Consider the following 25,215-nt stretch of genomic DNA (forward strand, 5'->3'; position numbering starts at 1 on the left):
CATGTATGTATATTCTGGGCCATTATCCAGCTTAGATTTCAGTCTGTTCTAAATGTCTAATTTTATCAAATTTAAAATCCATCGCAGGGTCATTGAATTCTGGGATATACATGTATGTCAAAACAAAGCAGATGCATATATTTATTTTGAGTGGGCTGACATGTAATGCTGAGTGTAAAGCAGGGCTCCCACTTAGCCGAGTTGTAGCGAGCTGGCGCGATCTTATGGCATTATGGCAAGCCGTTTTATCATTAAAACATATTTCTTGATATCACAAAACCGAATTATTGATATCAAGAATTACCATTGCTTTACAACGTAAAATTAATTCTTGATATCAAGAAATATGTTTTAATGATAAAACGGCTTGCCATAAGATCGCGCTAGCTCGCTACAACTCGGGGCTCCAACTCGGCTAAGTGGGAGCCCTGCTTTCGTCATTGTAAAGGCATTTTAAATTTTTAATGTTACATGTACAGTACGTGAGTGTATGGTATACTCACTCATATTACAATTTACTGATTTTTTTTTCAGGGCCTCAAATCGAAACTGAAATATTTATTTCAAAAATAAATAAGCACAAGTAATTAAAAGTGATTTGGTGATTAAAATCAGGCCAGTGCTTTAAAATATGCATTAAAGCTTCAGGTACTGTGTACATGTAGTTCATAATAATAATAAGTTTGTTTAAAACTTTTATTTTAATTAAAGCATTTCAACCCTGGACCCAGCACTATACATAACCATAATGCTGAACCTAAACCTATTCTAAGGCTAAAATCCAATTTATCAGAGCAAATGTCCGATCATCGGGAGCTTGAATCGAGTTGAACATGAAGCAAAATGTTGATATTTGTCTAGGATAAATATTACAAATATGCAATGTGATTAAGCCAGAAGGAAATAGAAAAATCCTTCCGTTGTACAAAACCAGAAACTTTTGCAGATTGCAATAAGTGCAAGGTCTCAATGAGTGGGATCATTTGTGTGATCAGGTTTCTAGCTTTCAGAGTAAAGGTGAATGTTTGTAACCTACCTGTGCGACATGATGGACCAGCAGTTCTTCACCTTACATGTTTGACCTTATGACCCCATTTGACATTCGTAGTGAAATAGGGGGAGGGGGAGGGCTCTAGTCACTGGTGTGTGAAATGAAAGGGTGTTGGAAGGCATTACATCATCTTTTTATGTTCCCTTTAGCAGGGCTTAAATTAATCCAAGGCCATGGCCGTGGATGCCCTTTTGATTGGCCTTGGAGATTTGTTGTGCCCTACAGAAAAGTGACCTTGCCCTAAAAGTATTGAAATTTAAGGCCTGCTTTAGGGCCTTTACCCCTCTCCCCTTTTTTTTTCTCACCTTGTTCACTCTTTTTCTCATCATTTGATTAGGGAACCCCAGAGCTCCTGTTCTAATGATATCGGTAACATTATTTTTTGCTGATTCCTTCATGAAGGATTATGATTATTTTGTATTATTCTTTATTATTGCCAAAATATCATTTTGGTCGAAAAGAAACGAGAATGTATACCTTTTTAATATGATTTATATTTTATTCCAATGTAGTGATCCATATGTGAGGATAAAGTTGTTCAGAGGAGACAGGGAGGAAGGCAATATATCAACTGTCCAGACAAGGACAATTAAGAAGGTAAGCTACATGTAATTGCAGGGGATTCCCCCATTTACAAATCTACAACATGTACACAGTGAGTAGTAATGGTCAGGAAACTGTCTCAAGTGGGATGTAATAGGTCTGATAATAACGGATTCAAGAGCGTTTATCCGCAGTCTGATTGGCTATTAAGCCATTTAAAACTTGGAAGTAGGTTTAAATGATGATCGCTCAATTTTTGAAGCTCCATCAGTCGGAAAAATCAGGGAATTCATCCAGGATTACCTGATCAAATAGGTCATACATGTGTGGTCACCTGTTCTTTCCTACTTAACATTGGGCAATGGGGATAAAACACATTAATGTGAACCACTGAATTCACATCATTTCCATTTTCCATTCTACACAATAACTCAAAGAGGCACTTCTGTATTTCTATGTATACATAGTAATTGCCCGAAATGTATATTTATGTCCTGTTAGACATGATCATCTCAAGCCCCACTTTGTTTGTGGAAAAGGGTTGGTTTTCAATAAATTACTTATCTATGAAGTACCAATAGGATGCAGGGCTATAGGATGCCGGATATGGAAGGGAGCCAAAAGTCAGAAAACCAAACAAAGCAGACGGATAAGGGCACATTGTTTAGGTTCATGTACCTTTCGTGGGTTTCTAAAATATTAAAAAAGGCAGGGGGAACAGGTTTTGAGTCATGTACTTTTGTATGCCACTTGGGATTCGAGGGGGGGGGGGTGACATATTAATCGATTTACAAAATTGTTTCTTTATTTGTATGAAATATTGTTATTGTATATTATGATCAAAATGTAGATATTGAAAGATCATTATAGACTGTGAGATTACAAAGACATGTTATAAATATAATGTATTTCCCATTTGTTCTATCCATACAGACTCTAAACCCCAAATGGTACGAGGACTTCCGTTTTAGGGTGAGTACGACTAAATGCTACAGCGACACATGTGTAAAGCTATTCATAATCATGGGAGAAATGACTTATGCCTTTGTTTTTGGCTGCCTTGTTCATTTCTTGTATCATTTCAATTCTACAGACAGTACATCCTTGCTGTGCAATACACCTGTAAAATTTCAGTTTAAATATGTACAATACAAACTTTCTCTTACAAAAAAGGGGGGATGCAATCACTATTTTTCAATTAAAAACTTGGTGACACAGTATATATTTTTGAAATGATAGGGATTCTTTCTTTTACAGTCCAAGACAAATTAATAAAGCAATTCAACTACCGGTAGTTATAAGTATGAAAATGTCACATTGTACCTTTCAGAAAAGCCCATGTTAACTGTTGAGGTTGGTTATTTAGAATTTTTTTTTTTATTAGACGACCAGCAGTTGATAATGGGTTTTGGACACACTGATAATTTCTCTTTATACTTCCTTTTTCCTTTTTCTTTTTTCTTTTTGGTCATATTGTTTACCAACTTGTGGTCTCATTTTCAAATTGATTTAGTTCAAGTGCCATAACATGTTGCACTATGCAGTTAAATTGTAAGATACAATAGAGTGAAATGCTTCCCAGACAAGTTGTACATGTACATGTAGCTATTACATGATGAAATTCAAAGATGTGACTTATTTGGCAGCTGTAAATCAATTTTGAAAGCCTATTTGATAAAGAAACATAAAGTCTTTTTTTTTGGGGGGGGGGGTATTCTTCTGTTATATTTGATTTTGGCTTTTGTTGAGAACTTTAGATGTAACATTTATTCATTTAATATGTCACATTCTCAAAAGCCAAATCGGCACAAATCAATTTTTCACATACCCCAAAAAAAATTAACGAAACTTGGTAAGGGTGTGAATAATTTAGTTGTTAACTGTATTAGTTTCTGTATGATAACTGAACATGCTGCATATAGAATCAGTTGTTTACACTAGGTACGTGTACTCTAGCTACATAAATAGATGAGGGGCCTCAGCGCGCACAGAAAAACAAAGCCATTTATAACCCCCAACCAGTGAATTAAATGTCACTGCCGATAATTCAAGACATAGCGAGTTTGTTTTGGTATGTGAGAGAGGAGTGATTTGATGTACCGGGTACTGATATTTAGACAGTGTTTATCTTCAGTGACCTTTCAATCTACGTCTTAGGGTTCTAGGTATAGCGTTGTTGTAAATGGCCCTCGGTGATGATGACCTCTCTGATTATCCTTGGTAGCATTCACACCGCAGCTATCTTTGTGAAATTTGATTTGTGCAGTACTCGGGAGATGCTCATTAGTAGCATGCACAATAGAATCAGATTATCTTCAGTGACCTTTCAACCTACGTCTTAGGGTTCTAGGTGTAGGGTTGTTGTAAATGGCCCTCAGTGATGATGACCTCTCTGATTAACCTTGGTAGCATTCACACCGCAGCTATCTTTGTGAAATTTGATTTGTGCAGTACTCGGGAGATGCTCATTAGTAGCATGCACAATAGAATCAGTTTATCTTTAGTGACCTTTCAACCTACATCTTAGGGTTCTAGGTGTAGCATTGTAAATGGCCCTCGGTGATGATGACCTCTCTGATTATCCTTGGTAGCATTCACACCGCAGCTATCTTTGTGAAATTTGATTTGTGCAGTACTCAGGAGATGCTCATTAGTAGCATGCACAATAGAATCAGATTATCTTCAGTGACCTTTCAATCTATGTTTTAGTGTTCTAGGTAGCATTCACACCGCAGCTATCTTTGTAAAATTTGATTTGGGCAATACTTAGAAGATGCTCATTAGTAGCATGCACAATAGATATGTTTGTTAATGTACCTTTTGTTAGAATTACGGTCTAGAAGATGTAGTTAAACCTGCTTTATTTAGTGACCATGTGTATAGAAAGACCACCTGTCTTCAAAGACCATATTTTTTGTTTCCCTTGAAAATGGTTTCTCGTTGAAACAAGTACTAAAGGAACCTGTACATTATGGGCGCGTTCATGCTTGATTTTGACGGCAAGAATCAGGCATCTGTTACGCGTTTAGTTTAAAACACGGTTGCGTCTTAGCTCACTTTTGTAGAATCACCGAAAAAACGGCGATCACGATCGCCGATCGTAAACTCACAAAAAGATGCGTTTACAATTTGTAAACGCGTTTAAATGGGGTCAACGCACTGACCTCTAGTGGGTCTACGTAGCATGCACAGTGAAGGTTTGCGAATCCAGCTGGAAGACCAATTAAGGCCACACACTGAGAATTGCCTGGGGGAGCCAGAGAAGTAAGCATGAACACTACATCGTGGAACTGCGATCACGATGAGCGTTTACGATGAGCGTTTCAGATCGCTCATTCTGCCTTCAAAATTTAAGCATGAACGCAGCCAAAGACCCCTTTCCTTGTCTCCCTTGGGTGGTCCTTATAGACTGGTTTAACTGTAGTGTGATTTTGAATATTTGCGCCAGTATTCCGGATGTAGGCCTTTTAAAGTTAATGCCATGAGAGTAACTTCTAATTGGACAATCTGTGTATCTATTATTATAAGGATTAGAATATTCCCTCTGTGAAAAGGTGTATCGGGACAATTACCCCTTGGACAATCCCCCTCTCCCCCTCCCCCCCCCCCCCCCCCCCCCCCCCCCCCCCCCCCCGAAAAATTATTCCTGGGGGTGATTGTCCAGGAGGTAATTGTCCTAGAACCATGAAAAGGTATTGTAAAATGTAAACACAAATAGGATATATTTAGGAAATATTCATAATGTATGTATCACATCTCCTTGTGTGAGTTGGGCATATGCTGAGCCGAGAGGTATGTTGTAGGCAAGCCTAGAACAGTCTGCTGATTGCTCTGTGGTTGAAATTTATTTTTAGATTATTTTTCTATCAATTGTCATGCTTGAAAGAACTTCTGTTGTCTGATTGTCTAGAAAGCTATTTTTATATAAGAAACACAAAATGAAAATACAGCTAATACTTGTAGTATTGTTGGCATTTGACATCTTTAATAGTTCTTTTATCAACATAACAAAATCCAGGCTATTCATGAATTCTTTGGTCATTATTTCATTAAATTGAAAGCGATGATTGAAGTTGAGAGCTACCCAAATTGATCTTCACAGCATCAAGCTCTAAATAAAAGGAGATAAAGAGACAGAAGAGTTTAAGGAAAAGCCCTTACGGCAAAGCTAAGATCTATGGGGACATCTGAATGCATGGGGGTCAGAAAAGGGTAGTCTGCAAATTCAGACTCTAATTTGACACTCAAACACGAATTGATGAAGTCTTAAGCAGAGTCTAAATCTGTTGGTATCTGGATATGTCAGAAGCAGCTACACAAAGTGCAAAGCCTATGGTGCGCAGTAGACCATGCACAATCTGCTTAGTCTCACAGCTCAGACACTGTAACACACTATGACTGACAGTGACATGAGTTTGTGCCTGCAACTAAGAAATGGGCTCTGTGTATTTACGTGTAGAAAGAAATTGAGATGCTGAATGGTGATGTATGGGAGATTCCAGGGCTGTCATCCCATTCATAACTCTACATACCCATTTGAGAGTGGGATCATTTTCAATGCTACAGGAGTACCGGGCTACAATTGACTGAGCTCATACAGTGTACATCTTTTCCCCCAAGTTTCTTTACTCCTTGGGTTAGCAAATGAATTATAATAAAAAACAAAATAAATATTAAAAACAAACAAATAATTCCATCCCTTCCCTTTACTGAATTTAAGGCAAGGGCATATAGGAGACGCAGTCACATTTGTCTTGTTAATATTATTTCTTTGTTGAAAAAAATATATTGAACAAGAAAAATGAGAGTAAACAAATTCCAATATCCTTGGCAAGCAAATATCCATTTGTTGTGAACAATTTTATGAATCTCCATTTAAGATTTTGAATTTGAAACAAATTTTTATCCCTATGTTTTGTTGTTTAAATTCTTAAAAGAGGTGTTTCAATTGTCATAGCAAATTCAAATAAACACCCTTCACTGTTTCATGCACAGATGTCTATTTGAAGTGTAGATATAGAGAGCAGACATTAATCAATGACTCGTCCTTTGTACATTACTTCTCACTATTAAAATAAATGATAACATATTGTAGTTAAATTCAGGACACCACCCCTGGATATCATCTGTTACAATACATAGGCCCATTCACACTGGAGAGAAATCATTTTTGATAAACAATTGTTTTTTTTAAAACTACAATACACCAGTTTACAGTTGTATCAGTGCGCATGCGCAGACAGTTGACCTCGGGTCATTGGCCCAAAAATTGGGGCCAATAACCTCTGACCTCTGGTATTTATGCGTAAATTAAAATTGCGCCCATGCAAATGATGATGTGCGCGCACAACGCAGCGCGCAGGCAGTGATGTCATCATTATTTGCATGGGCGCAATCTTAATTTACGCATAAATACATGACTCCTAGGTCATTAGCTTTGTTTAAAATGGCGCACACAACTGTAAACTGGTGTATTGAACTAGTGGAGAAACCCATGAAAATGTATTTGTGCGGATGCGCCACTCGTTGATGCTCTGCATACGTGGCACAGAAGCGACAAGAGTCATGAGCAAAAACTGGAATAATTCACATGTGTATTGAAAGTGAACATTTAGCATAGCAGGTTTAAGCCAGCATCTTATTTTTAAAAATCATTCAAACGGTGGGTTTTTCTGCTTTTTCATCATGTGCATGGGTAATTGAGTATCAACAAAAAACTCTGGAATGTGAGAAAAATCCTAGTCCTAGGGTTTTTGCTTGCTGTGTAAATGCCCATGAATAGCTAATACAAATCTTCCTGTACAGTTGTTGTTATGTACATGTATCTCTTCTGATAGTGTTTCTGGGGCAGAAAGATAGTTGAATCTATCCATAAAGTGGCTCCGCACTTGATAAAGAATGAAGTAGTCTCTACAGTAGCAGCTGTCGTCTATAATTATATTTCAGGATTTTCAAGTGACTCCTTTTAGTTTATTACATACATTTAGATTCATTGGTATTGGCATATATGTATACAGTATGTTCATGCCCTAAATTTACATCAATATGATTGTACAGTGTATGGTTAAGCAGCCTTCAGTGGCGTATCCAGACTTTTGCCTCTTGAGGGGCAAAACATTTCGACTTTTTGTAATCCATATCCCTGTAGTATTAAGGGGGACTCTGGTTTTGTTACGGGGGGGGGGGGGGGGGGGGCATCACCCAAAATGACTAATTTGAAAAAATGAAAGGTTACTAGTCTCTACAATATCTCATAAAGCAAATGTATGTATGTCTACACTTTATACATTTCTTTATTTACTGCTTCCTACTTCCTTCTAGTGAGGCCGTCTTTCTTCTTCTTGATCAGAAACCTATCTGGAGAGCCAAATTGCCCCCTACTTACCCCCCTCCTTCAAATACGCTAGTAGCAGCCATTACAAACAATAGACTTGCACATTAGCAGGCCCCAACCATCACACCCATGTGATCTTTGCTCATTAGGCATGAATTGGATAAGGAAATGATATATTTGTGATTCATACGTGTATATTCTATGAACTATTTTCTTAGCTTATATACTGTTTAAAACATTCATGGTCCTGATATATCTCGTGTCATGGATGTGTAATTGCACATTGAGCGATGAATTATTTCTCTTACTCTCAGTAGCTGCTAATCTGTCATGTGTTAAATGAGAATTGATTATATTACATGTCATATATTATGTACTTGAAATAAAGATTGATGATAGTGATAAATGTTGACATACCCCTTTGACCTCCCCCCTCTCCCTCCCCCCAAAAAATATATATATTGCCAAGATCGGCGGCATTGGAGATGTCATAGTCGAGAAGTTTGAGCACTTGACTGGAAATTCAAAGGTCTTGGGTTACATCCTGGCATGGCACCAATGTCCTTTGGCAAGGCATTCATATACATTTACCACTCTAAACCGAGGAAAGAAATGGGGACCTGGTAGGATGTCGAAAGCCTTTGTGATAGAAACTGCCCGAAATGCCCTCACAGTGATCATATGTTAGGAATGCTCCCAAGGGAATGGAGATGGTGCACATTGTGCAGATGAATAAATCTAATTACAGGGGTACTTATCATATTATCTGTAAAGCACCGGTGTTTGAATTGAGCTCTAATATAAATCTGGATTAATAATCATTATAATTATTATTATTATAACTTTTAATGTGAAATTTAAACCAAAAAAATGAGAAGGATTAGCCTGGAACTAGTCTAAATGAACCTTGAAATTGATGTTTGGCAGTGTAAATGAAGAGAAGGTACACATAAATCTGTATGTATTGTACGATGGAGGATGTGAGAGACAAATACTGTTTTCACACTGGCAATATTTTGCTTAACCCCGTACTATAGGTGGGGTTAAGGGGGGGTCTTAGCCCCACCTATAGTACGGGGTTAAGCCTATTCCACTTTCTGTTCAGACTGGTTTTTACCAAAGTGGGCTAAAGTTGGCTAACCCCACCTATAGTACGGGGTTAACTAACCCTGCAAAATAGCTGGGCTAACTCCGCAATTGTGGTGCTAACTCCTGCTAACCCCGCAATTGCGGTGCTAAGCAAATGAATGAGAACAGAAACGAAAAATAGTCCGGTACTACGCAATGGAGCGTATCGCAGCTGGCCAGATGCGAAGTATGTCCAATCATAACATTCACGATATCCGGGGTTAACGAAATGCAGTGAGAACAGCGGGAATTTTCTTATTCCGGAATAGGCGCTCGTACGGGACTAAAAACAGCGTGTGTGAAAAGCCAAAAAAATAGTCCGGGGTTAAGGATAGTACAGGGCTAAGCAAAGTACGGGGTTAAGCAAAACCAGTGTGAAAAGAGTAAAAGAGAAAGTTCCTTCAAACCATATATATACAAGTGTTCTTGCTCGATCTTCCCCTTTATAATATAACCTTCTAGTTTTGATCAATAAATTACCTTTTCCAAGTATACTCAAGTGTTTACCACTAAGTACACTTTCCAAGGACATTAATTGTTCTCACATGTATCTTTTTGTGCACAGTAAAGTTCATTCATAAATGTATACAAAGTACATACAGGTAGGCCTGTATGTCAGTGTCGTGTGTACAGTATGTGTACAATGTTTCTGTATTTTGAATATTATTTGAATGACCAATGCAAAGAAAATAATGTTACAAAGTGAGTAGTATATATTTTCTGTTGAGAGAGAAGGGCGTTAACACTGTAGAATGATATGAATAAACACCCTTCTGCCTCTGAGAGCAGACTATACTGTACATGATTTTTTTTTCTTTTTAGACATCTATCACATTTCAAATTTGAATTACGGTAGAATTTCATCTGCCATCCAGTTCCAAATGCATTATTAAAGTGCACTTACGATTGCACGTCACTGAAGTTGCTCTCATCGTTAATTATGAATGTAATCAGATTGGAAAGGGTTTAGTGTTCCCCGTCCTGTAGATGTAGATGCAGAAAGGATTAGATGTAAAGAAAACAATGACATTGGTATTGATCTGAGCTAAGGTCATTATCAACTGTGGAAAGTCGTTCCTTCATTTGATTGGCAATGCTACAGTAGTACTCGGTTGAAGTACATGAAATGTATGCATACATGTACAACCGAGCCTATTATTTTGTTTGAACTCTGTGAAGCGCTGTGAAAGCGATTGATATATGTCAGAGCACAATATCAATGACTTTGTTATTATTATCATCATCATCATCATCATCATCATCATCATCAATATATTATTTTTTTTATAATTATTATTTGACATATTTTATTATTATTAGCCTACAGGGCTACAGGCTTTCGTCGTTCATGTACATACAAATATCGAATCACAACTGACGTGACTTTTTTTAGTAAAGCTTGATGAAAAAATCATTTGTGAACATTGTAATTTTCTCCTCCTCTTAAAATCTTCAAAAACTAAACCTCTTGCCCCTCCCTTCTCCCACCCCTGCAGAGCTCCATTGTGTTAGATATTTGGTTGCATATTATGAAAACTAACTCAAGCTTGCCCTAATGGCAATGCACATTATTGGTTCTTTAGAGTGCAAATGTCATAGTATAATTTCACATGTAAAAAAAAAATTGCAGCATAGGTACAGTTGTGTACATGTATACAGTTAACAATTACAATATTTATACCCTAACCAAGTTTTGCAATTTTCTAAGTATGTGAAAAATTGATTTGACCTGATTTATATTTTTGAGAATATGACATAATTAAAGCTTAAAGGTAAAGACCAGTATTGGAAACGCCCCTATTTCAAAAAATGGAATGGAAGCTCTCATTACCAATCATGTGAAAGAATATGTTTTGACTAATACATGATGATAAAAAATTTGCTGGGAAACCGGCTCCTAATTCATATATTTGGTAAATTTGTTTCTCTCATGGTCTGTGAGAGATATAGGGTAGTCCCATATACATCTTTCTGTGTATAGTGCTTGTAACTTTACGAAGAATGGGCCAAATTTCTTATCATTTTGATGATTCCAGAACCTTGCAGATGCTAGATGCTAGATGATCAACCTTTTCTGATCGATTCCACAACGTTTCTTTCACAGTGCAATCGCATGACCATAACTGGTCTTTACCTTTAACGTATTCAACAAAGACCCTTATCAGTCCAACCCCTTTCATTCTTGAGTTACAAAAAACACAAAACATCAAATTTACAAGGGGTATGAATATTTGAGTTGTAAACTATATATGTAGTTGGATAGCATCGTTTTACGTGTACACATGTACACTGTATATATCAAAAGGATATCTTAATTCTAAAATTTTATTTTAAAAGAATGTACATACATGTACATGCAGATCCAAGCTTCCAAATAGAACTCTTGCCATTCATAAGGAGAATAGCACAATGGTCTGTGTGTTTAGTAGTAAATGAATGCAATATGAAAAATCAATAAATAAAATTTACCAAATTGTGTAGAAATTATATACATGTGGCACATAGTAGAGAGTTCTCTAAATATGAAAGCACAGTTAATACTCACACATACATGTACATGCAAAGTGTATGATTATCTGTGGTAAAGTGTGCGGGTGTTGATATTATATCAGGGAATAATTTTCCTGGTATCGCATCGCAATTTGCTATGCATTTTTGCATGACTGCTATACAAAATATCTTTTGTGTAGCAGTTTTCTTCCATAGAAATGTACAGAATTTCATTTTAAATATTCATCCATCCGCTGAAATTGCTAATCAAAAATTTTGAGGAAAATTATTCCCTGTATATAGTTTATGGCTTTATGCAATTCATGCTATTCGCACTTGAGAGTACAATAGTGTTGTATCGCTGCCAAAAATGAAGTAGGAACAGTATCGTGATGGTGGTATTATCGTGTGATAGTTTACATGTAGATGGGGTATGGCAGATACAATAGATATTGTACAGTATGCAGGGACATCCTCATGTACATTATGTGAGCAAATCACCATTTCAGTATACAAATATTTCATGTTTGCGAATGCATTAGTGATTAATGCACTGCACACAGATTAAAGGGGAAGTATACCCCGATATAAAATTGGTTTTAATATAGAATCAGAATAATGAGAGGAACAGGTCATTGAATGTTTCAGCAAAATACGATTGAAAATTAATAAGAAAGTAATTAATTTTTAAAGTTGTGATCGATCCAACTTAAATTGGCAACTCTGTGTGATGATTGTTCAAGTTCTTCAAGTTCAGTTTATTTCACATCCAATAAAAAACTTACAGCATTGTAACATTAAAAAATACCATTATACAAAATGCAATATATATAAAATATAATAAGAACAAATAAAACAACAACAGTAACACTAAAAATTATTAATGGGTGGAGTAGGGATGTGAGGGACCAGAAAAGGCCATTGACCTATCTAGGCTGGTCCCCTTTTTCTACAACCCCAAAAGTAAAATCTTCAGTAATTGAAAGCAAAATATTGACAATATAGACATTACATTAACTAAGACATATATACACACATACAAGGACAGGCAGTACTGTATTGTGCAAGGTTCCCTCCCATTTGCTCTGTACTAAAGAAAAAACATAATTTCAATTTTTCCGATCAATCATACAGGCACCCTAAATATAATTATTGCAAATATGTTTCTATACACCCCCTCTACGAAATAAATCTACCTGGTATCCCGTCGTCAGTATAAGAAACTGAAAGTTTATGAAATTGCTGTACAGAGCAAGTTGGAGAAGATCTCGCAAGATACTTCACATCATTCATGTACAGTATTCTCACCTTCAATAAATGTTGAATATCACACTGTAGTTAGGATGTGAGAACTGAATTTTCAAGTATAAATCATCATAATCATGGGTTTTTGACTGTTCACGTGTACATTATTCTCACCTTCATGGAAATCTATAATTCTGTCATTATTTGTCAGAAATGGAGTTATTAGAAAATCTGGAGAAAGCTTTAACATTTATGAGTATGCTTTGTAAATTAAGAAATTTATGTATTCTTAACTAAATTTGTGAAAATATTATGTCACTGTCAGAAATAGAGAACTCTGTAACAATATTATGCTGATTCGTGTTTGCTTATAGACAAAAATATTTCTGTTCTAGTAAATCAATATTGCAGTGTGAAAATTGGTTTTGGCGTGGATCCTGACGAGACAGATTAGGCCTGCCTTTATCAGCTCGAGTTTGCCAAATTACCTGCTATTTTCAGACTCAGCATATTATCCAGAAGCTAAAAATTGCGTCTTCAACAGACCAATACGCTCATCACAAACTGGCTCAAACGGGCGCAAATTTGCCTGCTTTTTCCCAAATAGCGGGATATTTTGGAAACAAGACCAAGATTTCTCAGGATATTTTCTCAACCAAATATCCTGCTAATTGCAACTGCGGGCTGATGAAGATGCAAATTAACTGGATAATTTGCGATTGGGATAGTTAAAATAGCGGTCTTTTGGCAAACTCGAGCTGATGAAGACAGGCCTAATAGTTTGTTCACTGTTGTCTCACCATTAAAGTCTATTTACTCTGATATCACTGCCAAATATAAAATCTAGAACAATGAGAGGAATGAGGGGGGGGGTGTTTAGTGGTATGATCTACGATATATCCTGTTTCGTGGTTGCAGTCTAGACTAAGATAAAATTGATAGTGATGCCATGTATACCTTTGTGATAAAGATATTACATAACATTATTGGGGAAAAAACTTTTGCAACTATCAATAAAAGCGGAAAGAAAGAGAAAAAAACTTACGCAGGTCGAATTTTTTTTTAATGTTAGGAATGGCTATTTCACACCAAGGAACTTTTGCAGATTTCAAAAATTTTGTGTTGCGCCAATTGGGAGTCAATTAAATTTGTGCAAATTTGAACCGTTTTATAATTTGTAAACATTTCTTGCATGTTTAAGATTCTGGTTTTACAATATTTGAATGTTGTAAATATTTGTATTTTGACTAATTTGCTCTGCATCCATTTTATTCTTCCTCTCTCTCTCTCTCTCCCCTCCTCCCTCCCCTCTCTCTCCCTATCTGTCTGTCTGACTCTCTGTCTCTCTCTCTCTCCCCCTCTCTCTCTCTCTCTCCCTCTCTCTCTCTCTCTCTTCCTCTCCCTCTCTCTCTCTCTCTCCCTCTCTCTCTTTCTCTCTCTCTTTCTCCCCCTCTCTCCCTCTCTCTCTCTCTCCCTCTTTCTGTCTCTCTCTACAGGTAAATCCAAGAGACAACAAACTACTTTTTGAAGTATTTGACGAAAACAGGCTGGTAAGTAAAGACTAATGATACATTTTCAATCAATCTTCTCTGCTCTCCCCAATGGCGTATAAATTACAGATTCAGTCCATATTATGCAAACATTTTATAAATAATAGTTTGGCAGGGGAGACACATTGTGAAGATACTCAGAAAACGCATGGATATCCGTTAATAATGAGAAGGAAGACATTTTAATTTGAAAGACGGTCGTCACACACTTATCTTTGGTGATTTTCCTGGAAACACGCTATCATGTGTTCGTAAGTAATTCCCCATGACTTGAGATGACCGGTGAAGCCACTATAGTATAAACTCAGTGTCCATGCATGTAGGGAGTCACCAACTCCCTGTTCGGACTACCAAAAATCATTGCGTGACTAGACGAAAATGCTATAGCTACATGTATACTGGTACATAAAACAATTAATTTTTCCTAGTCTGAAAGATGAAACCTTACATGGCGAAACGCATTTGAGCATTATTTCAAATGAAAACTCAAAGAATCAGGGTCTAGTTATCATCTGAAAGTTGCATCATACAAAAAAACGTTTTTAATACTGGGTGAGGCTTATTGAGAGCGTGCACTGATGAATGAATGGCCAGCTGTCATGTAAACAACCTCTTCAAAAGTAGTTTCCATACGCATTGTTTGTTTCTCTATACGATACCCTTTTCACGATGTGTATGCCTCTTCTGCTATTCAATGATTCTTTATACGATGTTGTGTACAGGTTTTGTTAATATTTTCTCTAGTCTAAAAGGCTATAAAGCTATTGATTGCCTTGACTGTGAATGTTGAGAAAAGAAATTGGGTCCAGGGGTTTGAATTTTACAAGCTATTCACTCAATCAAGTTACTTGACTTTGAAAGAAAGGGCAACAGAGAACATGTGCACCGATGTGGATGAACTTTGGATTAAAATTCAGAGCATGATTTTCCCTCCAGGGCATTAATTGTAACAGTCTGTATTCACCCTTTTCAGAATGCATTTATATTTGACTTGTCTAGTTTCTCTAGCACACACAGTATGAAACATACTGTGAATAGATGTTACCATGGCCATCTGTGGTAAACATTACTTGGCAGTTGTCTTCACATCGGGGGTGGGGGGGAGGGTTGATAAAAAATGTGAAGGGGTTGATAAAAAAAATGTGAAGACAAGTCAATTTTCAGAATGAACTATTACCAAGTTTAGGTTAACAGGATGAATGAGAAACAGAAGTTGGTGTTTGACATTTAAAAAATTTCTTCCGAGGAATGATGACAAATTCTTTCATTTATTCTATTTATGATAAATAAAACAATGAAAAGGATCTGCATCATCATTTATTGAAATAAAACTTCATCCCCTTGCCTTCTGAATTTTCTCAATCCCCTTGGCTTAACGCGGGGAAACCCCTTTGGCAAGTACAAGTTCAACGACATCCCACTGAAACCTGTGAATTAAAACTAATGCACAGTTCGCTAGGATGTTGGCAAACTTGAATTTATGATGGTTTTGTGAAATAATGCTTTGGTCCTGGTTAGGCAATGGTTCAGGTCAAAACATATTTCCAATTTTTGTTGTAAATCTTCTTTAATTGTAAATATAGAATCTTTTATATTGTCATTGATAAATTGTTGGAATTGTCATTAATAGATAATAGATATTTTAAAATTGTCAATGTATTTTCATTTTGATTTGTGACAGACAAGAGATGACTTCCTGGGTGTGGTTGAGATTCCGCTTCAAAGCCTGCCTGTAAGTATCAGAGTTAAAAAACTGTCATGATATAAAGTAAAGAGGCAGTAAAGGGCTGGGCCCCGTCTTACAAAGAGTTGATATCAATGGCAACTTATTTGCAATTGATATCAATCGCAACTACATGTATGTACATAAGAGATAGGAGACTGCAAACTTGCGATTGATTGGAGGACTTGCGAACGATTGGGATCAATTGCAACTCTTTGTAAGATGGGGTCCCCTGTCTGACCTAAACGATGACAGTCACGATAAAGATAAACCATTCCCAAAATCGTTCACCTTTTGGTTATACGAAAAAATGCATTGGAAATCATTGTAGGTCCTACCTCAACATTTTATGTTAATGAGCTTCCTTCAATGATTTTATTGTATCATGGAGATTGCCCCGCAAGCAATTTTCTTAGGACAGACCCCAACGATAATAAAGATAAGCCAATTAATTTCACTCCTTCACTATGATGTCAGTTGAGATGAAGGCAGTGTCTATCATTTTAGATTGACAGAATCCTTACGATTTTTTAGTTGCCAATATCATTTAGTTGGACGGCTATAGGTAGATTAGGCTCATATAGTTTATTATCATCGTTGAGAGGGACCAACTATTTTGTACACAAGTATGTTCTCCTATATTGTACCTTATTAAAGTATAAAATTGCAAAATTAAAAATCAAACTTTTCTGTGTAGTATAAGAAAATGTGTTTTAATTTTAGTTTCTTGAGTTTAAGCCCTTTGACTGACTTTGGGATATGTAAATGATTATAAATGTTATATCAGGCAGAGGCTCTTTGACCTTTATTTTTTTAATTTTCCTTTCCACAGACGATCGTACCAGGTCAAGAAGTGTTGGAAAAAGGCTACCTCTTGCGGCCAAGAAGGTAGAATTTCTTTCTTGTTTCCCCGATTTACAGGGAGTTCAGATCCCTTTAACCGTTCAGCAAACGCCTTTATTTTCTTCCCACGCATATTTCTGATGGATTCCATGACAAGAAAGTCAACAAGTAATGATTATCTTGTTCGGTTGGTGGTGATCAGAAAATCAGTGGATGTGACAAAAGTGTCATTTATTGAGCAAAACTATTACATCTGAAAAGAAATGGAAATAATTTTGAAGTAATCTTACATGAGCAATGTTATTTTAATATGACATTCGGTGACAGGATGGTCCTGATCCTGCTGTATTTTGCATCAAAGGTTTCGGACAATTCCTAAGTTGCATCCCAGTGGCGGGTATAAGCACTATAGAAGTATCTAATATTGTTGTTGTCATGGTGGCGTTACGGTTAGTTTAACAAATGCCCTTAGAGCTGTTCGTTATTTTTATACAAATTCTTAAAGCCTATCTGCACTAGTTTGGCTAGGAGGGATTAGACCTTCCTGTGTGGTCACTGGCAGGTGGTTATCTCATTAAATCAGCTCACAATTAACATAAGAATAGGGGACCATGGGGGATCAACCAGTCCGCTTAGGCATTGTTGGCTGTATAGAGGGCACAAGTAGCTACAAGTAGTGCAGTCCTGCTTTAAAGCGACCCTTTCATGATAACCATTTCATATTTTGTGGTTTGGCTGTCTAAGTTTTGATCCAGGGTTCTAAAATATACCAGATACATGAGAAGAAAGGAAGTGGGGGGAATCTGCAAAGAATGCATCCATTTTTGTTCCATAACTGTATTGCATTTGATGCTAGGAATTAAAAAAATGGAAAATAAAAATTAGAATCCTTAAACATGTTGAGAGGTTTTTCAAGTATTAAGTTTCTAACTTTCTACCCATGTTTTGTTTTCAGAGACATGACGTTTCTTTTTTAAATGTAGCAATGACAAAAAAATATTTGTGTTGCCAATTTGAAGAACAATATGTGATCAAGTTTATAGCCCGTGAAATATATCCTGTCCTGAAAGGGTTTGTTTGCTTGATTGATTTGATTTTTAAAATTGTTTATTTTATAATTCGCTCTACTTTCATTTCAGTGTCAGGTCTAGGGTCCGTGGTAGTCTACGGATGGCCATAGGCTTTGTGCATGAGGAGGACTTTCCAGATATGGAAGTTCAACCAGAAGACGAAGAGGTATGGTCTTGTCATTTTTTAAATTACGTTACCATGGTTATTCATCAGCTTATAACATGTTTGAGAGCGGTCTTCTTTTTGGGGCCAAGGTTACTTCATGCTTTTAGTATCAGGCCATCTTGAGAAGACAGGTTCTTTTAATTTTTGTTTTGAATAATCGAGATTTGAATCAGTTATATACATTAATGTTTTTAATTCATATAGCAATCTGGTTCTGAAAAAATTTAATAACCTATCTCTGTGATTATTCTGTTAAGATTATATTTGCCAGTGCTGCAAAACACACCAATACTTTGTCAAGTTTTTGTTGTCTTTTTTTTTCAATTTAATATTTATTTACAATTATTATGATTTATCACATCTCTGAAGTAAAAAAATGTCTGGGAAGCTTTTAGACTTAGAACGCTTTACTTCACAAAGACACTTTTCAACAAATATTTTACTACATATCTCGCAAAATATGAGGAAACAGGAAGCAATTTCACTTCTTTGGAATGTGCTGTGTCCAAGCTTACATTTCTTGGATAATAATATTGTTGTTGTGACTTACCAAATCTTATGTTGGTTTCTATCAATGTTTGGTATGGAGGGGCGCAATAGCAGCCAAAGAAATTTCTTTATTAATATCTCACAACTTATCAATTTTTTGTTTGTAGATCAGGTTACCTCGTGAACCCCCTCGAAACGTCAACCTTACTCGGGTCGGTTTATCCTGCTTTTCATTTACCTACTGCTCTCACACTTCATTTCATTTGACGTGCATTTTCTTGCTGTCATTTCAAACTCTATTCGGAATGGACATTTTAATTTGGGTTTTAAACTCTGTATGCAAGCGTGAATATTTGATCGATTTCAGACTCTGTTTCATGCACGTTGGATCTGCATATTTGTTACAATTAATTTTTCTTTTAATTCCCATTTCAATTTCCATAACCCTTGGGTCATCTTCATGGCTCGTAAAAGCATCATTTAATACTCCTGTCATTAAGAGATGCACCCTCCTCCTCTCTCTCTCTCTCTCTCTCTCTCTCTCTCTCTCTCTCTCTCTCTCTCGCCCCATTCTCACTTGGCTGGAACATCATGTCTACTAAAAAAAATTGGAATGATTCTCAAATTGGCATTTGGCCTGTTTCTAATGTATTGGCGCTTTAAGAATATAATCAAATTAATTCGGGTCTACTATTCATTTTTACAGGATAACAAAGCATGCATGGAACTACAAGCAGATGATATGTATTTAGCCACATAAATACTAATATTCATTAATAAAACTAATACCTACTCATTGATGAAGTTGAAATTGCTGAAAAACATCCTTCAACCAGAAAAATTCTCGACACAAAACGTTTGCAAACTGCAAAATATTTTAGTCAAAAATATCATGGCATAAAGCATTTAATGAATCTTACCCACTCACACAGTTTACTAAAGATTGTGGTTTTAGAGTACTGAACTGTGAATAAGTTTACGTTGTACTCCAGTAATGATTAACATTGCCTGTTTAAAGTTTGATATTAAAGTAAACCTGTGTCTTTTTGAAGTTCAGGCATGAATAATGTAAACTATAGTCCCAAATAAATTTCAGTTATCAAACAATTTAGATTCATGAAACTTATTGTTTCAAGTAAAGTTCAGTCATCAAACACTTTTGTTAAAGTCTTTTTTTTTTCTTTTTTTTTAATGATGTTACCAATATCAAAAGCATTTTGTTAACTTCCTTGCAACCAAGCTTTTGAACAGTTATAGGTTATCATCCAAGAATCAAAATTTGCCTTGCAGCGGTTTGTTTCATTGATGAATCTAACATAAAATATCTTCTATGGGGAAAACCTTGACAATGAGGGCACTTGTTTGAAGAAGAAAAATGTAGCTGTTCCTTGTCCAAACACATCCGGCATGTTTCTCCAGGATTTGAAAAATATGGTTACTTTCTGGGTCTAACAGATCATTTCCAGGTACTCGCTTCTGTAGAAATACACCATACACTGATTATAACGCTACTGGTAATCAAATAGCGTACCTATCTCATCTCCAGAGGTGGGCTTTCCGGCTACAATTGCCGTCTCCGTTCTGTAAAGTTTGTCTGTTAACGTTCCTGTTAACGTTATTGCACGGAGCACCCACTCGCCAGACATCCAGTGGTACCCAGTAAATTCTGTTAATAGCTGTGCAAATAAATGATTTTTATTGCACTCCTGTTGACACACACTCATTACATTCCTATAGGGGTTGACTTTAGGGGTCTATTCCAGATATATGTTACCATCAATTTCTAGGGCCGTTATTCAATTCAAAACTTACCGGTATGTCAGAAATTGGATAATTTTACTAAGTTTTAGATCAAAATATTTAGCCAACTTTGATATTCAGTTGGAGCTTTTGGCCAAGTATTTTACCCTAACTTTAAGACAGCTCCCTAGCAGCTAATTATCTTGGAGGCCTTGATTGGTAGGCATAGGATTTTCATACGCAGTCGTCATAAGCTGCATACAGTTATATTAGCACACATTTAATCTTCTTTTGGAATGACATTGTGATGTCACAATGATTTATCAGTAAGTACTCTACCTTAAAGGGAAAGTCCACCCTGAAATTAAGTTAGTTTTAATAGGAGTAGAAAAATGAGAGAAACAAGTCAGTGAAAGTTTGAGCAAATTCCGATTAAAAATAAGGAAGTTAGGATTTTTTAAGTTGTGATCAATCAAACACAAATTGGCAACTCTATGACGTATCATGCGAGCTCAACTTCCATTTGTTCAGTACTAAAAAAATCTAAAATTTTCATTTTCCCTCAAGAAAAATTTCAACCATACATGCACCCTAAATATAATAATTGCAAATATGTTTCTATACTCCCCCTGCAAGGAACAAATATATATTCCGTCATCAATAACGAAGAAAACATGATTTTATGGAATATTATGCACAAAGCAAATGAAGGAGAGCTCGTATAATAAGTCACAGAGTTGCCAATTTGTATTTGATTGATCACAACTTCAATAATTCATAACTTTCTTATTTTCATTCAGAATTTGCTCAAACTTTCACTCACCTGATTTTCTTATTATTCTGCCTCTATCGAAACAAACTTATTTTGGGGGTGGACTTTCCCTTTAAAGTCGGCTTACTAAAAAAAATTGAAAGATGTGATCTTAATACAAGTTGAGACATATTTCTTAGCCTAGTAAAATAATGACTTGATCCACGTATCTAATTGAACATGGCCTCAGCAGGTCCCCGTTGAAACATCCTGATTGTTCAACAATATTCTTGCCGTTATGGGGTTTATTAAAGAAGATTCATGGTTAACCATTTTTTTGCATGAAGCTCATTTCCCATTCCCATTAAGCGCTTTGAGATTATGGAGGTAAGCACTTTATAAGTAACGTGTTTATTATTCTTATTTTTCTCTTCCATCCCTACTATTCACAGAGAGATTGGGAGATGGTGGAAGCCAATGCCGCCAACGATGCGTCGTCAAGGGAACAGGGTCAGAGCAGATCCCAGGGGCCTACCGTCCCGCAGGGCTGGGAGGAGAGGGTAGATGCTAACGGGAGAGTCTACTATGTGGATCACATCAATAGACGAACACAGTGGGTCATGCCTACAACACCGTAAGTCAAAACCTTTTCAGTTCTTGTGAATTCACCATTTCCTCTTTTTTTTAAAGCGCACTACTTATAGCTACTTGCGCCCTCTATATGCAAAAAATGCCTAAACGGTGACCATTGGTCCCCCTTTGTCCCCTTTTTCTTATGTTAATTGAGAGCTGATTTGATGAGAAACCACCTGTCAGTGACCATGCAGGGAGGTCTAATCCATCCTGGCCAAACTAGTGCAGATGGGTTTTAAAGAAAAATTAATCCATGGTGCTTTTTACCTCTAGGTTTCCATTCAGAATTCAAATAAAGTTAAGAATTTAACCGGATTGCATTGTAAATCACATTGTAAAAGGCAATGCACACAAAACGATGTATGAGACTAACGTAATTAACGGTGTATAAACCGCACCTTTTTGCCGCCGAAAAAAATTCAAAGTTGGGGGTGCGGTTTATAAACGGTACACCAAAAAAAAAAAAAAAAAAAAAAAATTAAGTTTCGATCTATGCCCCTCCACCTGGCACTATGCCTGGCAATGTCTCCCAGCTCAGTAATCGGTGTGTTGACTCACCACTAGGAAACTAGAACAACACTCAAATTTGTCTGTCATCTTGGTTTGAAAGCAATCTTTCTGATAGATCTCAATATGTAGTTTATAATAATAATTCCTACACACGGTGTACCACAAGGTTCTATCCTAGGTCCTCTACTGTTTTTCAATTTACATTAATGATCTTACACATTCAGCTGCACCTCGCAGTTAAATAAAAGGCCCTCCCGCATGAGTTTTTTTTTTTTTTAAGGGTGTAAAAGAGGGGTGCGGTTAATACTCAAGGGCGGTTTATACAACGTTAATTACGGTACACATACATTTGGCATCAAACTTTTGAAAACATTTCTTGTCATACTTGTATTTGGAATGTGAGTGTTTTTCCCAAGAGCTTTTCATGTAATAAACAGTGCATCCATGATATTCCTCCACACAGAAATGGAAAAAAAAGCTCCCAAATAGACCCGTTTACTAACATATTAAAATTTTATGCATACTTCTAAAAAAAAAGTTGTACTTGACAACCTGAAAGCCTGCTGTAGGTCAACGTGACAAAGCAACAAGTAATGTATGCAGACTGGATTCCACGTATTGTAGTTCATTCATTAATAACAGATTAATGGAATAACTTGTCACTAGGTCCAGAGGAAAGAAACATCCATACATTTGAATATGTTAGTAAGCCGGTCTATAACCCTTATCAGTACTAAATCTTTTGTTTAAATCTTGCTACAGGAGTATCACCACCACACCAACCAGAGGTGGATCTCAGAATGATCAAGCTCGAGCTCAATTCCTCGCCAGGAGGGTGATCAGCATTGAAGATACCATGGAAGGCGCCAGTGACGAAGATACTGGAGCAGTAAGTTGCATCATGTAAATTTTGATTATTGTAGAGCTTTTGACCTATTTGTATTGGAACAGGATGTGCTTTTGCCAAATATACCCATGACCGGTGCTGCCAATTGAGGTAGCGAGAATTGTACAGATTTGCAGACTGATTAATGACTGTCAATGAGATAATGGTAATTTGTGATTGAAATCTGCACAATAATGAAGGGAAAATTATAATTACATTCAGAATTTTTAGATGATTTTAAAAATCTCTAAATGGTAATTCTTGAGATCATTCCGCTGAATGTCCACTTTCAATGACACTTACGTTTTAAACAATGCATTTTTGTAAAATAAATATTATGAGCAGTTATATGCACCTTTTTTCAAAACTTCTTATATTTTTAACTAAGTTAACATTTTTGTGATTTAACACATTTTACAACCAGCATCTACAACAAAATTGTAATTTTCACATTTTGTTCTTTTTTATTTCTTTATAGGCTCCACCTCCACAGGCCCCACCTCCACAGGCAGAACCTGTAAGTGATATGTATTTTATTAATGTATATATATATATATAAATAAAACAAATAATTTAATGTTGATAATCCCCCATAAGTGTGATGTACAAATAATAAGTAAATATATGAAACCAGTCATAATGAAGAAGATAACTCTGAGGGGATTTTTATTTCAATTGTTTTTATTATTATTTATATATATTCATTTTACGCTCCTCACACAGCCTTATGATATATATAGTAGCAATCTTGGCTTCCTACAATGTACCTCTGATTTATAGTTATCACCAAACTAATTCCTTCAGCTATTCTAAGGTAGTTTTTACAGTATAGGAAAGGAAAGGAATTGATTATAGGATGTGTAGATTGACATGATTGACAGTTCAACTGGGTCTTATAATTGTATTGTTATATGTATTGGAGATTGGTCAACCAGTATAATGATTATTTGTTTACGATATGTATAGGTCAGTACACCCTCAGACAATCAAGAGGATGTACTATATGTAATTGCACCCTTTGTTTTTAATTATTTATGGTTGGAAATCAATTGATTCAACGATATAATTCCCCAGAGTTGGATATTGTGACAATTGAGGAGAGTCGCAAAATCTTGTTTTGATAGAAAATGAAATGATCCAAGGGCTCACTTGCCTTTATTTGAGAAGATTAAGTAGGGTTTTATTATTGTTTTTGTTTTTGTTTTTAAATTGTAAAACAGGGCTAAAATTAATAATATTTTGATATGACCCATAATGACACACTGTAGTTGGTGCATGTATTACATTTAATTTCAGTTCCTGATGAAGATAATGAATTAATTGGTTAAAAAGTGAAACCATCATGAATTTTATCAGAGTTTTATTTTTAGCCCTGTAGAGTATGTCCGCATCATATGTGGCAACTACAGATTAGAGATTGGTAATCTGTTCTATTCAATTGTTTGCTGATAGGTCGGTGCTCCTCAGGCAATCCAGATTGCAGAGGATGATCCTCTAGGTCCGCTCCCTGAGGGATGGCAGATTCAGAAAGCTCCCAATGGAAAGAAGTTCTTCATTGACCACAACACAAGAACTACTTCGTGGGTCAGTCATACTTTGCGAAATTTATCTAATAAAACACATGTGTAAAGACATTTAACAGACAGTGGTATGGTGTATGTACAGGTACAGTCAAACCTACGTTAGTGACCACCTGTCTACAAAGACCACATTTTTTGTTTCCCTTGAAAATGGTTTCTCAATGAAACGTGCACTGAAGGAGCCTGTCTGCAAAGACCACCTACAGTGTATCTTCAAAATTCACTTTTTGTGTTTTCCTTGGGCGGTCACTATAGACAGGTTTGACTGTATAACGCATGTGTAAAGACATATAACAGCTAGTGGTATGGTGTATGTATAGCAAGAATTTGACTATGTAAATGTTCAAGTGTACCCATCACCTGAAAACACTTTACCTATGCTTGCTTTAAGTTAAACAGTTAAAGGTAAAGACCAGTATTGGAAACGCCCCAATTTCAAAAAATGAAATGGAAGCTCTCATTACCAATCATGTGAAAGAATAT

At 36.2% G+C, this 25,215-nt stretch overlaps 1 protein-coding gene across 2 annotated transcripts in view; it reads left to right on the forward strand.

Moving 5' to 3' along the window:
* Nucleotides 1-25,215, forward strand: part of LOC578960 (E3 ubiquitin-protein ligase NEDD4) — a 45,208-nt gene that overhangs the window by 3,352 nt on the left and 16,641 nt on the right. The window contains exons 3-13 of one of the 2 annotated variants that reach the window (XM_030976516.1): nt 1,564-1,648; nt 2,528-2,566; nt 14,288-14,341; nt 16,023-16,073; nt 16,897-16,952; nt 18,047-18,143; nt 18,800-18,844; nt 21,576-21,757; nt 23,029-23,155; nt 23,631-23,669; nt 24,605-24,736. In XM_030976516.1, coding sequence (XP_030832376.1) covers nt 1,564-1,648; nt 2,528-2,566; nt 14,288-14,341; nt 16,023-16,073; nt 16,897-16,952; nt 18,047-18,143; nt 18,800-18,844; nt 21,576-21,757; nt 23,029-23,155; nt 23,631-23,669; nt 24,605-24,736 — 907 coding nt within the window. The remainder of the gene's footprint in view (nt 1-1,563; nt 1,649-2,527; nt 2,567-14,287; nt 14,342-16,022; nt 16,074-16,896; nt 16,953-18,046; nt 18,144-18,799; nt 18,845-21,575; nt 21,758-23,028; nt 23,156-23,630; nt 23,670-24,604; nt 24,737-25,215) is intronic. The other variant, XM_030976517.1, reaches the window with a different exon arrangement.

The sequence above is a fragment of the Strongylocentrotus purpuratus genome, unplaced genomic scaffold (assembly GCF_000002235.5).
Source record: "Strongylocentrotus purpuratus isolate Spur 01 unplaced genomic scaffold, Spur_5.0 spur5_scaffold_9, whole genome shotgun sequence".
In the NCBI taxonomy this organism is placed as follows: domain Eukaryota; kingdom Metazoa; phylum Echinodermata; class Echinoidea; order Camarodonta; family Strongylocentrotidae; genus Strongylocentrotus; species Strongylocentrotus purpuratus.